The 17,467-nt window shown below is 46.8% G+C and overlaps 1 protein-coding gene across 3 annotated transcripts in view; it reads left to right on the top strand.

The window, feature by feature from the left end:
• Nucleotides 1-17,467, top strand: part of LOC148539318 (uncharacterized) — an 896,509-nt gene that overhangs the window by 43,789 nt on the left and 835,253 nt on the right. For all 3 annotated transcript variants that reach the window (XM_088451557.1, XM_088451554.1, XM_088451555.1), the window contains exons 2-3: nt 1,240-1,292; nt 3,001-3,055. In XM_088451557.1, coding sequence (XP_088307683.1) covers nt 1,240-1,292; nt 3,001-3,055 — 108 coding nt within the window. The remainder of the gene's footprint in view (nt 1-1,239; nt 1,293-3,000; nt 3,056-17,467) is intronic.

The raw sequence follows: 17,467 nt of genomic DNA on the forward strand, positions 1-17,467 counted from the left end.
GGGGCACAGGTAGGTGGGAGCTCCAAAGTACCAGTAGAATAAGCAGGTGAGTGCCCCCTCCATGGCAGCACTAATCGCACCAAAAATTGAGTCAACAGTTCGACCTCTGGAGTAGGCTGCAGCGACTGGTCCCCACAAAAACAACAGCCGTGATCCAGAGAAGGGTTCAGGAGACAGCAGGCAATCTGCAGACACTCTGAAGTAACTTTGGGGAAGGAGGTCCCCCTGGAAAGTATAGTTGTATCCCCAGTATAGCCGGAGCTGCAGCACTGCCTGTCTACTCAGCTCAGCAGCTAAGCCACACCCCTGACACCTTTCTATCATAGCCAGCATTACCTTTTTCTGGATTTTGTGCTACAGTAGCCCTTCTGTGGGATCAGACCAGACAGACTAGCCTTGGTTTCCCACATGCCACTGGTGGACCACTTATGGTAGTTACTACCTACTGTATACCGGGAACACCCCTAAAGACCTTCCATTTTTGGAGATGCTCTGCTCAGTGGTCTAATAATCTCAATTAGTGATTATCGTACAGATCCTTAAGCTTGCCCATTCTTCTGACACATCAACTGAACAACGAACTGACGGTTCACTTGATGCCTAATATGTCCCACCACTTGACGAGTGCCATTGTAATGAAATTATCAATGTTATTCACTTCACGTGTTATTTGTTTTATTGGTATGGCTGATGGGTGTATATTTTATCTCAATTTAATTTTTTTTTTTTTAATTATGTTAGTCTTTAAAGTTTCACTGCATTTCAAAGCATTGCATAATGTTGTACCATTTCAATTCAACAGAAAACCCCACTCCTCAGCAATGGTTTTCTTTTTCTCACTGGCAGCTGCAATTTAAAGGTTATTCACATTTGTGTCTAATGTAAGAGAATGTGCATAGTGATTTCAGGGATCCAGCAAAGGTTCTCTGGCTTCACTGCTCTCCATTGCCGGGTCTATTTACCACCCGTGATGTTAAATTGAGTAAGTAGAGTGTGGATGGAGGTATGCTGTGTAAAAGGCGGTAATCTCAGCTTCATAAATTGACCCCTATAAATGAACAAATATTAGAATGGCCACTTTGTTTTACTCAACAAATACTTAAAATCTTTGTATAATTACAAACCGTGAAAACAGAATTATATTCCATTAAGTTATGTAATGTAAAATGAATGTTACTCGTGTTTGAGGCCACTGCTTATCATATTGGTAACAATTCATTTTGTTTTTAATTTTTACAGGTGACCATTGCTACAGTGAAGAGATTAACAGCTTCAGTCTCATTAATTGGATGGTAAGAAATGTTGTTCCTGGTAATATGGCTTAATGTTTTGGCTTGTTGTGCAGTGACTATTGTAGATGTTCTATGAAGTCCTATAGAGGTTATCTGTGAATAATTGTTTGATTAGGCAGGTAGTCATCAGAAATTATGGCACTGGCAAATGCTTCCACTGAGATAAAAAGTAGTTCAGAGTAAAACCTCTGTACACTATTACAATGGGAGAACTTGTTTCTTTTTCTAACCGAATTGTGACTTTTTTGTTTCTCTTGTATAAGCATTAACATTGGAACCAACAGAGGAGGTTCTGTAATAAGCCTGCTCCAGTTATCATATGATTAAAGCTGATTTATTAAGAGGGCTGTACTTTGGCTCTGTTTGCTATTTTATAATGACTCTATATACTCACATATTTTGCTGTCCTTATTGGGCTTCTTATATTTATACTAGAATGGTTTATATGCTCATGAAGCCTTGGTATCATACAAGGAATTCTGGAAACTTGCATATATCTGTCCATAGGCTTTTTCATGTAAAATAGGTTTAATTTTAGCTAATGTATTTATTATTGTCTATAATTATTGCTTACAGGTTCTGTACTGGAGTGTTGAACGACTTGGTTAGAATATGGAATTTTTTTTTAAGATTTTAAACTGGCATATTATATTCATTGTCAGCATACCATTCTTTGTTGTTCTGTGTTTTTTTTACCTTTTAATGAAATACATATTTTTTTAAGTAAATGAAAGTAATTAATCTATTTAGAGCTTATTACTTGGCTTAGAAGGGGATATACACTAATTTGTGTATGACATTCAGCATTGCACTCAGGGATGGACTCGCCCACACGGATACAGGGGAAATCCCTGGTGGTCCCCCTGCCTGAGGGCCCACCCACTCCTCTAAGGGTCAATTTCTATACTGTGCACTCAAATTATACATTGCTACTCTATTATAGGGTCACTTATCTTGTGGAGCAGGACCACAAATGAACATAGGTGCTTGGTTCACTTCTATAGTAATTGCAACAAGATTCGCCCTCCTGCCAGTCAGAGTTGGCAGTCCTAAAACACCCCTGTCCCCTCTTCTTGTTGGCTGTGAGCTTTAACATAATGAACACAGTTCCTGCCAGTGATTGGAATGGCATTGTAGCTCTGCATTTTGTTTACTAAGTCATCCCAGTGGTAAGAGCTCATACAGTTGTAATTTTTTTCATTAACAATGGTGTGTATTTTGCCTTTACTAGACCTAATGCATTTCATTGAATTTTAGACTTTGGCCAGTCAGTACCGGGGTCCCCAATCACATGTACACAGCATTAACGTGGTATATACAGTATAGGCAGGATCACCATCATGTGCTTAATTATAGTACATATGTTACGATATACTGCATTGCAAGGCTATGGAGTATTCAGTACAGTGAATTGCTGTTATCAATCTGATACATTTTTATGCAAGCGCTGTCTGTATTTTCTTTACATACATTTAGAAAGGCGTACAGACATGCTCTCTATAATGTAAAGCCTCTGTGGTGGCTGGCCACACCTCCTCTGGTAGCTGGCCACACCTCCTCTGATAGCTGGCCACACCCCTTAAGCATGGGCCCCTACCACTGCATTCCCCTGGTGGGCCCTTCATGCCCTAGTCCGACACTGATTGTACATATGTTAAATAGTCATTACAGATACATTGCATGATAATTGCATATATTTGTTTTACAGCTTCTGCATGGTTCTTGTTATCTGGCTGTACAGAAAATACAATTCCTTGGCACAGGTAAGGCTGAGTTTAAAGCTTCTCTTAATATCGCTCACGTTGTCACAGAACTCTTCGGGCCTGATTCTGAATAGGACAGCAACGTCTGTGTCTGCGTCTTTGGCCGCAGCTTCTGGGACTTTTTGCAGATACCCCTACAAAGCCCTTCCCTGGCTTACAGCCGTGCATCCGAATGTGCAAGAGCTGAGACTCCCACTTTGAGCATTATTCAATTCTCAAATACTGCTTGGTACTTCCATAGACGCCACCATCGGTCGCACCATCAAAACTTGCAGCAGCCCTATGCTAGGTGCAGATTCTAGATGAAGCATCCTTGTACGCAACTACTTTCAGCGACACTCTCACAACACTCCCAAAAGATGCAGCATTTCCGTGCATCTGAATAGCCACCCCGTGTCACCGGCCATAAACAACCAGTACATTTTCTAAAGGTGAGTTTTATTAAAATGCAGAATGCAACATTGCATAATGTGCACTAATGTCAGCCAATAAGACAAGAAAATAGGGGAAATTGCAAGTTCTCTGTCAAGTCCAGTGAGCAACTGTTCTTTAATAGAGTACATTTGTTCCAGGTAAGACTTCCCTCTATGTATTATAGTACAACACAATGTAAGCACATAGGGCCTGATGCACAGTTGAAATGGAAATTGGTCATCCGTTTCTCAAAAGAAGTGTGCGTGGAAAAAATGTGTATATAATTTACTAAAGTGACAGTTTTTAGAAGTGAGTTTTAGAAGAGATGTTGCCCATAGCAAGTCCTGGGCGCCGCCATGTTGGTTCATGTCATCTGATCAGTATCCTCCTATGGTAGTTCTGTGGTCGGTCAGCTGATGTCTCTGGCCAATGACCAGCTACCAAGGGGTATTTTAGGGAACTTCCTGCAGCAGGCTGTACAACTTTGCTCCTATAGTGGTTTCTACTGTGACTGCGTCTCAGATTCCGCAGTGTTCCTTCCCAATGAAACCCTCCTCGTGACTACCACTGCTGTTCAGCTATTCATTCCAAGCGCTGACTACCACCGCTGTTCAGTGTTTCATATCAAGTGCTGGCTACCATCGCCAATCAGCATCTCATACCAACTATCGATTGCCATCGATTCTCAGTGCCTCATTCCAAGTGCTGGCTACCATTGCCACTCAGCATCTTATACTAACTATCGATTACCATTGCCACTCAGCATCTCATACCAACTATCGATTACCATCGATTCTCAGTGTCTCATTCCAAGTGCTGACTACCATCATCACTCAGCATCTCATACCAACTATCGATTACCATCGTCACTTAGCATCTCATACCAACTATCGATTACCATCGTCCCTTAGCATCTCATACCAACTATCGATTATCACGGTCACTCAGCGTATCATACCAAGTTCTGATTACCATCGTTATTCAGCATCCCATACCAGGTGCTGATTACCAGTTCAAATCACATATCAGTCTTTGGAGCATCATCCTTGCTCATCAGTGCTTATATAGTCCTCCCTTATCTATCTGTGTTTTCTCCACGTTCCTGCCTCAGGAGCCGTGACCTGTTCACTTGGTGCAGCGAAACCCACATCCCGCTTGGAGGGGTCAATGGTGAATACCATCGAGTGGACTAGACTCCGCGCCCTGGGGTAGGTCTCGCAAACACCTGGGAGAGACGTATGAAGATGACGTATATATTGCCTTCCCGTTTCCACTCACCTGCTATTCTTAGCCCACCAGCCCAAGTTCCAGCAGTTGTAGCCTATATACTTCCGGGCGTGACAATGCGTCTTAATATTGCGTCTTGATATTGGGAGCCCAGAAACTCCTATTACAAGCTGGATTCCTTTCGCATAATATGCGGCACACACTCACCTACTTGCACCTTCAGACCCGTTGCGCGATGGCTGCGCAATTTTGGCCTGATTTAGAGCTGGATGCAGTGTCGATGTCGGACACAAGTAGCTGTTTTTTTCAGTTTGTGCATGCACCCCGATGGTTGCCGCCGAAAGCCGGAGAACTATTTTCAGTCGGCGTTCCTGGATGATAACAGAAGAGTGGCTAGCCAGACGTGGACGTGTCACGAGCATATTGCGATCAGCACTGATTTCAGCAGCCATGTTCAGACGGACAATTTGTGCCTTCATAGGGCTGGTGCAATGTTCGATGTAGCTGTCTTAGTATGCGAAAGGCGGATTAGCACCACAGCTGATGGGCGTCTCTGTATGAATCCCATCAGTTGCGGCATAAGCAGAAAGATGCAGTCTATCTGCATAAGAAGTCGCAGTGGTGGCTGCATGAAGTCCAGTTCAGAATCAGGCCCTCCATGTTTAGTGATTCAGGTGCATGCGCGGAAGATTAATCTGTTTTCATAGATCTATCTGACTCTGAATCAGGCCCCGTTGAAGGTCTTCCTTCTTGCTTACAATAACTCCAGGACTTCCACTTCCTGCCAAAAAGATCCCCAATTATGTCTGTTTCTCTTAACTACATTGTGATTCTGTAGTTCACCTGTTGAGCCTTCCACACTACACCCATAATTCCATCCTGCTACTACACCAACAATCAGGTACAGAATCACTGGTAGAAGTTGGGTAAGGTGCACTCTCTAGTGGGTGAGGGAGTGTGTAGTGTTGGTATATAATCAGTGAGATGTGTAACAGAGAGACTGAAGCAATGGTGTTGGGTCAAAGGCTTTATTAAGTAGGCACAATGCTGCTTGAGAACAAATGACCCAAGGGCAATGGGGTAGATCAGAGTGGTGGCACTGGGGGGAAGGTGGGTGGACCCTTTTAGGGGGCTCCTTGCCGTGCGGTTCTGGACAGTCTCTCTGTTACACATCTCACTGATTATATACCAACACTACACACTCCCTCACCCACTACAGAGTGCACCTTACCCAACTTCTACCAGTCTTTATCTCAGGTAGGATCAGGTACTCCTACCGTAGGTGCAGCACTCTCACACTGCCCACCCCCATCCCTTCAGATACACGAACACTTCCTCTCCTGACCCCTCCCCCCCCACTCCTCTTCTACAGTCACACCAGTGAGCGCGGTTCACCCACCCTTAGGTACAGAATCACATCTGAGCTGTCTGCATGAGCACTAGTCTGTTTTCTTATTTGTGGCTTTGTGGAAGATCCTATCAAAGATGCATTGGGGATGCAGTCAGGAAGCCTGACGGTCGAATTACCGACCACCGGCTTCCCGACTGTCAAATCCCGATGCCTATCATTATCCCTACGCTGGGAGCCCGACGCCCGGCATACCGAACGAAGGTAAGCAGGATGGCGGGCGCGGACAGCCGCAGGGGTGGGTGGGTTAGGTTAGGGGCTCCCCCGGGTGGGTTAGGGATAGCCTCAGGGAAGGGAGGGTTAGGTTTAGGCACCCCCGGGGGGCAGGGCCGGATTTCCCGCTAGGCAACCTAGGCGTGCGCCTAGGGCCCGACGGGCCCCTTTGCCCGGAGAAATCTGCACAGTTACAGCGCTCCCAGAGGAGCACTGCGCGAGTCATGACGTCACGAGGCCCCGCCCCCTCACCCAGAGAGTCCCGCGCGGCGGTGTGCACAGTTACAGTGCTCTCTGGGAGGTGTGTGCAGCCGCCTGTCTGCCTGCATGCAGCGCACTGACTCACCCACCGCCGCTCTGTCCCAGCTGCTCCCCCTTGCTCTGGCCACAACCCGCAACTCTTCCTACTCGCCGCCCACCAGCAGCAGCACCCAGTGCTGCAATCAGAGGGGCAGGAGGGGCTGCAGCAGATCCCAGCCAGCCAGAGAGAGACCTACGTGTAAGGTAAGAGAGAGAGTGGAGGGAAACACGTGAGTGGGGTGGGGGAGGGGGGGTGGTTATGTCTCTCTTGCATGTGGGCCTCTGAATGTCACTGTGTGTGTGTGTGTGTGTGTGTGTGTGTGTGTGTGTGTGTGTTAGAGGTGGGTGGGTGGGTTGGTGGGTTAAGATGCCGGGTGAATTGGATAGTGTGAAAGGCTTTCAGGGGCATGAGGGGAGCAGTGTGGATGTAAGGGTGGCAGTGTGAGCTGTGATGGGTGCATTTAGAACAGTAGGGGAACAGTGAGCTGCAGGGGTAGCAGTGAGGTGTGATGGGGCTGTGGGGCGGTGAGCTGCAGGGGTAGCAGTGAGGTGTGATGGGGCTGTGGGGCAGTGAGCTGCAGGGGTAGCAGTGAGGTGTGATGGGGCATTGAGGTGTGATGGGGCAGTGAGGTGTGATGGGTCATTGAACTATGGGGGGAGCATAAGGTGTGATGTGGGTAGAGAGCTGAGGGGAGCAGTGAACTGTGACTGGACAGTGTGAGCAGTAGGGAGGCAGTGAGCTGCATGGAGAGCAATGATGTGTGAGGAGGAGCAGTGAGGTGTGATGGGGCAGTGAGCTGCTGGGGGGAGGAGTGAGGGGGCAGTGTGATTTAACGCCGGCCGCATGGCCGACGGTACAAATCCCGGCAGCGGCAGTCCGACACAGGTGGAAATCCCGAACGTCGGCAGGTAAGTATAAACTAACCTATTCTAACCCTCGCCCTCCCTTAGGGGTGCCTATCCCTAACCTCCCCCCCAAGTGCCTAACCCTAATCCCCCCTCTAAGTGCCTAAACCTAACCCTCCCATTCCCTGCCACCTAAAGGGTGGGGTCAGCGCTGTGAGGGCAGAGGGGGGGGGGGGTTCTGTGCTGAGAGGGCAGAGGGGGGAACTGTGCTAAAAGGGCAGAAGGGGTATCTGTGCTGAGAGGGGGGATCTGTGCTGGGAGGGGAGATCTGTGCTGAGAGAAGAGAGGGGTCATTGCTGAGAGGGGTCAGTGCTAAGAGGGGAGAGGGGGTCTGTGCTGAGAGGGGAAAGCTGTTTGTGCTGTGAGGAGAGAGGGGTGCTCAGAGGGGAAAGGCATCTGTGCTGTGTGAGGGAAGGGTTGTGTGCTGAGTGGGGTCTGTGCTTTGAGGAGAGAGGGCTTATGTGCTGTGAGAGGACAGCTGTATGTGCTGTGAGTAGAGAGGGGTGCTCAGAGGGGAAAGGGGTCTGTGCTGTGAGTAGAGGGGTGCTGTGATGGGAAATGGGAGAGGGGTTCATGAATTAGGATTGAAAGTTTAGTGATATGGATTGTTTGAGGGAGGGGGGCCCCAAAATCGGTATCTTGCCTAGGGCCCCATCAGGTCTAAATCCGGCTCTGCCGGGGGGAGGTTAGGGTTAGGCAGCCCCCAGGGAGACTTAGGTTTAGGCTGCAGGGATGGGGGGTTAGGTTTAGGCACTTAGGGTGGGGTTAGGCACTAGGGGGAGAGGTTAGGGTTAGGCACACCTAAGGCAGGGTTAGGGGGGGGGTAGGGTTAGTTTTACTTACCTTAATCCCCTGTCGAGATCTTCACTCCTGTTGGTCTGCCGGCGTCGGGATTTGAGCCATAGGGCCGCTGTCATTCATACTGATACCATGCATTGTACATAGTACTTTATTAAAAGACACTACAGCTTATGGTGCATACACACGATCAGATTTTTTCTTCAGATATGGACGATAACGATTTAAAAATCGTTCAGTCGTTCATATCTGATGATAAATCGTTCATATCTGACATGCCTGAACGATGGACGATCAACGATGCGCGTTCCCGTTTGTCAGATAACGATATCTGACATCTGATGGGTTTGCAGTCAGACTTGGACGATTCCATTCATTTTAATGCAGTTAAAAATCGTTCAATCGTTCAAATCGTTCAAAACTTTGTTCAAATCGTCCAAATCGTTCAAATCGTTTAATCGTTCAGTCGTTCATCTGACAAATCTGACAAGTCTGACAAATCTGACCGTGTGTACGCTCCATTATGGTGTTGGAAATGCTGAAGAACCTTGTAAAATAGTGAAAGACCCATGTTCTGATTACTATTCTCTGCTGAGTTATTGAAGAGGTTATCCATTTTTTTTAGGTTCTGGCCAGGACAGGATAATAGAAGTGTTAGGCAGGGAAATGCATAAATACTACATGTCTGCCAGGAACACAACCATGGTGTCAGGAAGTGCTTGGGATTGTGCACAAATTCATGTAATCCTTCCAGTCAGCGTCCTAGTGGCTGTCACTTTTCTTGGCCTCAAACCACATGCACAGCTGTGCTAACAGAGAATACTGCATTTGTTGCTGCTCTCCTAACTGTCCCTGGGCCGCTGAAAATATTATCCATTCTTTTTTTAGGACTTTTTTTTAACAACACAGAAAGGTAATAAAGCCTGTGGTGAATCAAAAGCAGTGAACAGGGTACATCATCACCTTCCAGTTGTGTTTTTGCTTTTTATACATAAGCAGCATGATGGGAAAATGTGAATGCAAGGTTATAGAAGAGGGAGTGAGAAGTAGCTCCACGTGTTTCCGGAGAACTGCTGAGCACAGTAAGAAGAGAAAGGATGGGTGGTAGTTCAGAGAGGCTTCAGATAAGAGGAGTAAAAAAATTGAAATAAGCATCGGAGTCCTTGAATTCCAGCCAACTAAACAAGGTGGCGATACTGTGTTCTCAGTTTTATATGATTATGTATTTAAATTGCAGTTTATTGATAAACAATAGGTATTTAACAATGTATAATGTGTGTGTATACACAGTATGTATATATACTGTGTGTGTGTGTGTATATATGTATATATATATATATATATTTTGTGATAGGATAATTGGTAAAGTGGTCTGTGGCAGGTACATTTGTCCCAGATTCCTGTCTTATGTGTTTTAAACCCCCAGGAGAAAGTCTGCAGTGTAGCAGGCATGAGATTCGGCTTTTTGAAAAGCCGGTTTGGGACCTGGGGGTTGTGGGTGAGAGGAGAGGGAGGGCTCCACCCACGGCCACTCCAGGTTTTGGTTCTCGCAGCCTGGTAACAGGCTTGTTAGGGTTTCCACCTGAGAGTGGCCAATATAAGCCTAGTTTGGATAAGGCTGAGTGTCTCACCTGGGAGAGCAGGCAGGGAGTTTGCTCAGAGACACTTGGAAACCTAACTGTGAGTGTTGTGCTGTGCCTTTGTTGCTGGCGAGGGCATTAGGCCCTGCCAGGTTCTGGTAGTGAGGGAACTACCTGTGAAGTTAGTGCCCCGACAGGGCTAGGATTTATATTTATGTTTTCTTTATATTTCTGACATTGTACAATAAAGACTGGCGCCGACCAGCTTGTACTTGCATCCAGACTGGTGTGCTGCTTCCCTGCTGCTGTGTGTGTGTGTAAGGAAGGAGTCCTCTACCCAGGAGAGGGACCCCCTAACCTAACTGTGTCACAATATGGTGGAGAATGCGGGCAACCACACACACTGAAGTTGCAGCTAGAGGAAAACTTTCCATTTAAAAATTAAAGGGACAGACACCCAATTTATGAGTGTGGAAATAACACTGTGTCCTTGGAGTCCCATAGAGGAGGCGTCAGCCAATACTCAGAGAGGCAAGGTTCAGCTTCCAACCTACACCCCAGGACAAAATGGAGGACATTATTAAGGCCTTGCTCCAAGCTACAGCAGCTCAGCAGGAAGTTACAGCAGCTCAGCAGGAGACTAACAGACTTCAACAGGTCTCCATTGAGGAAAACAGCCAGGCCATAAGAGAGGTTGTACAGCACCTGGTCGCCCGGCCCAGAGAGGTTACTACTGGTCCTCCCACCCCCACTCACTCCGTACGAGCCAGTCACTTCCTCCAAAAGATGACTTTGGGCGATGATGTGGAGGCCTATCTCACCACGTTTGAAAGAACGGCCGAAAGGGAGAGTTGGCCCAAGGAGCAGTGGGCAAGTCTGGTGGCACCTTTTTTGTCTGGGGAGCCACAAAAGGCCTATTTCGACTTATGCCTGGCTGATGCCAAGGACTATAAAAAACTAAAACAGGAGATCCTAACTCGCTTGGGATTCACCACCTTTGTTCGTGCCCAACGGGTCCACCGCTGGGAGTTCCATAGGGACAAGCCTCCACGTTCACAGATGCATGACCTCGTCCATCTGTCCTCAAAATAGCTACAGCCCGAGACGCTGACGGGACCACAGATCGTGGAAAGGGTCGTGATGGACCGGTACCTGCGATCATTACCTGTGACTCTGCGCAAGTGGGTGAGCCATGCAGACCCTAAGTCCGCGGACCAGTTGGTCGAGCTGGTGGAGAGGTACGTGGCGGCTGAGGAGCTGATGAGTATGCCCCACCGAGCCCCGATGGTGCAACGGCGAACTCCCACAGACACTGGTAAGACTGTTCCAGGGGAGAAGGGTGCTGGGCGGTGGAATGTACCTAAGACTGAGGGTGTAGAACCTGGAGACAGGCCTGCCAGGCCGGGAAGGTTCTTGCCCCGTAAACGACTAGACATTAATATGACTCAGTGTTTCCGATGTGGTGGCTTCGGCCATATTGCCGCTAATTGTTTACTTAGAACTGAACCTATGCAATGTGATACTGCTCATGTCTACCGCAGGGGGTCTTTCTTTGCACAGACAGCCTGTACGGCTGACCGGCAGGCTGAGACTGATAAGCACATGTGTGTACTCACTGTAGATGGCAACCGAGTAGAGGCATTGTTAGACTCTGGTAGCTTGGTGACACTTATAAAAGCTGAGCTGGTGAACCCCTTGAGGCATACAGGGAAAACTGTTGGTGTGACCTGCATACATGGGGATACTCGATATTATGTTACGGCCGAGGTGAACATCGAGACACCATGTGGCTCTGCTATAGTTTCTGTGGGTTTGGTGCATGGTCAGGTGTACGATGCAATATTGGGGAGAGACTTTGCTCACTTCTGGAAGTTGTGGGAAAGCAGTTTTGTTCCAGAGGTGAACAACCCCGATCCATTTGAGAAGGTTGTCGATGTAGTGGAGGAGGGAGTTTCTTCTGAGTCAGAGTTATATCCTTTTTCTACTATGGTTGGCGAACTAGAGAATGCGGAGCGTGACGGTGGCCCACCAACTGATGTGCCTCCCATTGAGGTGGGAAGTGTTGTTGGGCCAGGTGATCGTCTGCCTGATTTAGAGGTCAGAAGAGAGGTCTTTGCTGTGGAGCAGTTGAATGACCCTACTTTGGTAAAAGCCAGGGAGAATGTAAAAGTAGTTGATGGTAAACCAGTAGACCCTGATAGTCCTTTGTCCTATCCCCACATGGCAATGTGTCAGGATTTGTTATATCAGGTGACTAAGAAGGGGGAAGATATTGTGGAACAACTAATAGTTCCCAAAGCCTACAGAAGAACAGTGTTGGATCTGGCCCATGGTCATATAACGGCAGGCCATCTAGGGGTAGAGAAAACCACTGAGCGAATAATGCAGAGGTTTTTCTGGCCCGGGCTTCATAAAGAGGTGTCTGACTTTTGCGCATCCTGCCCTGAGTGTCAGTATCATGCTCCCAGGCCACATTTTAGAGGTCCACTAGTTCCATTGCCTATTATAGAGGTGCCGTTTGAAAGAATAGTGATGGATTTGGTTGGACCCTTAATGAAGTCTGCCAGGGGACACCAGTATATTCTGGTCATAATGGATTACGCTACCAGGTACCCGGAAGCGATCCCGTTGCGCAATACGTCAACCAAGACCATTGCCAGAGAGCTAGTTCATGTCTTTAGCAGGCTGGGTATACCCAAGGAGATACTAACTGACCAGGGTACACCGTTTATGTCAAAAGTCATGAAAGAGTTATGCCGCCTGTTCAAAATTGAACAGTTAAGAACTTCGGTTTATCACCCCCAAACCGATGGGCTGGTCGAGAGGTTTAACAAGACGTTAAAACACATGCTTAGGAAAGTGGTCGACAAGGATGGTAGGGATTGGGATTACTTATTGCCGTATTTATTGTTGGCCATGAGAGAGGTTCCCCAGTCCTCCACCGGGTTTTCACCCTTCGACTTGTTGTATGGGAGACACCCAAGGGGATTACTAGACATTGCCAAAGAGACATGGGAGGAGCAGTCTAGTCCTTACAAAACGGTGATTGAGTATGTTTCTCAAATGCAGGAGAGAATTGCTGCGGTAGTGCCAATAGTGAGAGAGAACCTGGAACAGGCTCAACAGGCACAGCAGAGGGTATACAACCGCAATGCCCGGTTACGCAGCTTTGCTCCTGGGGACAGAGTGTTAGTGTTGGTTCCCACTGTGGAAAATAAACTTTTGGCTAAATGGCAAGGGCCCTTTGAAATCTTAGAAAGAGTTGGACAGGTCAATTACAAAGTTTACCAGCCGGGGAAAAGAAAGCCGGAACAGATATACCATATAAATCTATTAAAGCCCTGGAAAGATAGAACGGTACTGTCGGCCGTCCGAGCCCCTCCAGTAAATCCAGGGCCCTTAGTTCCTGAAGTGACAGTGGCAAAAACCCTGTCGGCAATTCAACAACAAGAGGTCAAGGAGTTTCTGATCAGAAATAGGGTGCTGTTCTCTGACGTACCTGGGAAAACCTCGGTCATTAAACATGACATAATCACTGACCCAGGGGTTAAAGTTAATCTAAAGCCCTATAGGTTACCAGAAGCACAAAGAGAATCAGTGTCGAAAGAAATAAAAAATATGCTAGAGTTAGGGGTTATTGAAGAATCACATAGTGAATGGTCAAGTCCCATTGTGTTGATTCCAAAGCCCGACGGGAGTGTGCGTTTCTGCAATGACTTCTGAAAGTTGAACAGTGTTTCAAAATTCGATGCCTACCCGATGCCAAGAGTGGATGAACTGATTGAGAGACTAGGGACGGCAAGGTATTTAACCACTCTTGACCTAACCAAAGGGTATTGGCAAGTACCGTTAACCGAGAGCGCCAAACAAAAGACAGCTTTTTCAGCGCCAGAAGGCTTGTTTCAGTACAAGATGTTGCCCTTCGGGCTACATGGGGCACCTGCTACCTTCCAAAGAATGATGGACAGGATTCTAAGGCCCCATAGATGGTATGCGGCTGCTTATCTGGATGACGTGGTCATTCATAGTCCTGATTGGCAGTCTCACTTACCCAGGGTACAAGCAGTGTTGGACTCCATCTATAAGGCAGGTTTGACAGCCAACCCAAAAAAGTGTTGTCTAGGCATGGAGGAAGTAAAATATCTGGGATACACCATTGGCAGAGGCCTGATAAAGCCTCAGCTCAATAAAGTTGATGCCATACAAAACTGGCCATGGCCTCTGAATAAGAAGCAGGTGAGAGCCTTCTTGGGAATTACGGGGTACTACAGGAGGTTTATACCCAACTTTGCCACCATGGCAGTCCCACTGACTGACCTGACCAAAGGCAAACAAAAAGTCATGGTAGAATGGAGTCCTGAGGCAGAGAAAGCTTTTCAGGAGTTGAAAGTAGCGTTGTGTTCCCAACCAGTCCTGATGACTCCTAATTTTGAAAGGGAATTCATAGTACAAACCGATGCATCAGAAGTAGGTATAGGAGCGGTCCTGTCCCAGAACAAGGAGGGTGAGGAACACCCTATTTTCTATCTAAGTAGAAAGTTGAATGTACATGAGAGAAACTATGCCACAGTGGAGAAGGAGGCGTTGGCCATATAGTGGGCATTAGAGGCTCTCAGGTACTACTTGGTTGAAAGAAAGTTCAAACTGATCACTGACCATGCCCCTTTGATGTGGATGTCCGAAAATAAGGACAGTAATGCGAGAATTACGAGATGGTTCTTGGTGTTACAAACTTTTAAATTTTCAGTGGAACACAGGCCAGGAAGCCAGCTGGCCAATGCTGATGCGTTGTCATGCGTTCATTGTTTGGGGGCTTCAGTTGTTCCGCCCCACAGGTCGAAACAAAGGGGGGGGATATGTGATAGGATCATTGGTAAAGTGGTCTGTGGCAGGTACATTTGTCCCAGATTCCTGTCTTATGTGTTTTAAACCCCCAGGAGAAAGTCTGCAGTGTAGCAGGCTTGAGTTTTGGCTTTTTGAAAAGCCGGTTTGGGACCTGGGAGTTGTGGGTGAGAGGAGAGGGAGGGCTCCACCCACGGCCACTCCAGGTTTTGGTTCTCGCAGCCTGGTAACAGGCTTGTTAGGGTTTCCACCTGAGAGTGGCCAATATAAGCCTAGTTTGGATAAGGCTGAGTGTCTCACCTGGGAGAGCAGGCAGGGAGTTTGCTCAGAGACACTTGGAAACCTAACTGTAAGTGTTGTGCTGTGCCTTTGTTGCTGGCGAGGGCATTAGGCCCTGCCAGGTTCTGGTAGTGAGGGAACTACCTGTGAAGTTAGTGCCCCGACAGGGCTAGGATTTATATTTATGTTTTCTTTATATTTCTGACATTGTACAATAAAGACTGGCGCCGACCAGCTTGTACTTGCATCCAGACTGGTGTGCTGCTTCCCTGCTGCTGTGTGTGTGTGTAAGGAAGGAGTCCTCTACCCAGGAGAGGGACCCCCTAACCTAACTGTGTCACAATATATAATGTGTCTGTAAGGTTTCTATAGCGCCAGTGATTGTAATGTACTTAAAAGTATAGCTTTTAAAAAAGTGTACAGTTATCTCATAGCCTATCCCCCCACAACAACGGGGTGTCAGCTCAACCTAATCAATATAAGTCGTGGTCAGTGACTTCTAGAACAATGTGAGAACAATGTGATCAGGTTAGAGCGACTTAAAGTGCTATATAGTGCAAAAATAAATATGTGCAGAAGAATATTTGCTTACAATTGACATACTTATAGCTAAAGTCTAATATATAATTAGATCTAGACCATGAATAAATATATATAAAAATACATATTTAATAATGACAATCAACATAAAAACATAAATAAAAGGACATAAATAAGGATCAATGATAATAAAAAGTTAGTTAATACAATAGAGAATTAATGAAATAGATACAGTGCATATGAATAAATAAAGAGCTTATCTTATTTCATGTATATAGGAAGATATAGTCAGGTGGGGTACAGGCATCCAACGCGTTTCATCAACAACTGACTTTTTCAAGAGGATCTCATGTCTGAGGCATGGGATACTCCTAGCAAGCATTTTCAGGCCACTAGGAATGTAACCTCTCTGTACCCATTTGCACCAGGAGTGTATAATAAATGGGAAATTGCCCCAACGATAGATGCTCATGTCACTAGATTAATCAGAAGCGCTACTGTACGTTGCCTATTCCTGCGGCATTCTCTTTAAAGGATGTCACACATAGAAGGCTTGATAGTTATCTGAAATCAATGTTTTCACTATCTGGAGCCATTACCAGGCCACCCACGGCTGCAGCTTGGGTGTCCAAGGCTATGGGGGATTGGACGAAGTCTCTAAGGGAGACTATAGTTGATCCAACAAAAGAGCAGCAGTCTCTTCTGGGCCAGTTGCAGGAAGCAGCTATGTATTTGGGGGAAGCTGGTATTGATGCAGGCATCCTGGCGTCTAGGGTCTCGGCTAACTCAGTGGCAGCCCGAAGAACCCTTTGGCTAAAGACCTGGAAGGCAGATCCAGGATCTAAAAAGGCTCTAAAATCTTTGCCTTTCACAGGCAAAGTACTGTTTGGACCAAGATTAGATGACATAATGACCTTGTTGGCAACACCCAGGTCTGCTGAAGTACCATCTGCGTCTGCTTTTAAGGCAGTCGTCGTCTCGGTCCTTTCGGCCACTGAAAAAACAGTCCCCAGAGTTTATATACCAACACTACACACTCCCTCACCCACTAGAGAGCGCACCTTACCCAACTTCTACCAGTGATTCTGTACCTGATTGTTGGTGTAGTACCGGGAAACTGTGGGGGCCTACCTGGACTTAGGAGTCATAGTGCTGTTCGTGTGATGCAACAAGGAAAGGGTTACTACTCAAATTTATTTTTTATTCTAAAGCCCAATGGGTCGCACAGCCCTATCCTGAATCTAAAATCTTTCAACAGATTTGTCAGGGTGCCAAAGTTCCATATGGAAACTCTATGGTCAATTATGCTGGCAAAGTAATCAGGAGACTTCATGGTCTTGCTGGACATTCAGGATGCATATCTGCATGTCCCAATTGAAAGATCCCACCAGGCCTTTCTCAGGTTTGCGGTGGATCTCAACATTATCAGTTTTAAGGTCTACCCTTCGGTCTGGTCACAGCCCCTCGAGTATTTACAAAGATAATGGCAGTCATGACGGCTCATCTCAAGTGGCAAGGAGTCCGGATACTGCCATATCTAGACGACCTCCTGATATTGTCCCAGTCTCACGAGATGTTACAATGTCATCTACGGATGACAATTGTTTGCTTACAGGAGCACGGCTGGGTGATCAACTGGAAGAAGTCTTCCCTTTCCCCAACTCAGCAGATGGTGCATTTGGGGGCGCTGCTGGACTCTCTGGAGCAGAGGATCCTTCTGCCGGAGGACCAGATTGTGTGCACACGAGACTGTAGTGCTAATCTACTGTGCAAGCAAACCGTGTCAGTTCACTATGCAGATACTGGGCTCCATGGTAGCCACATTTGATATGGAAAGTATGCCTAGTTCCACTCAAGGCTCTTACAGTTGTGGCCCAGTGCTATGGTCAGTATAATCGAAGAATC

This window comes from Taudactylus pleione, unplaced genomic scaffold, assembly GCF_031769625.1.
Source record: "Taudactylus pleione unplaced genomic scaffold, aTauple2 ptg000026l, whole genome shotgun sequence".
NCBI lineage: Eukaryota > Metazoa > Chordata > Amphibia > Anura > Myobatrachidae > Taudactylus > Taudactylus pleione.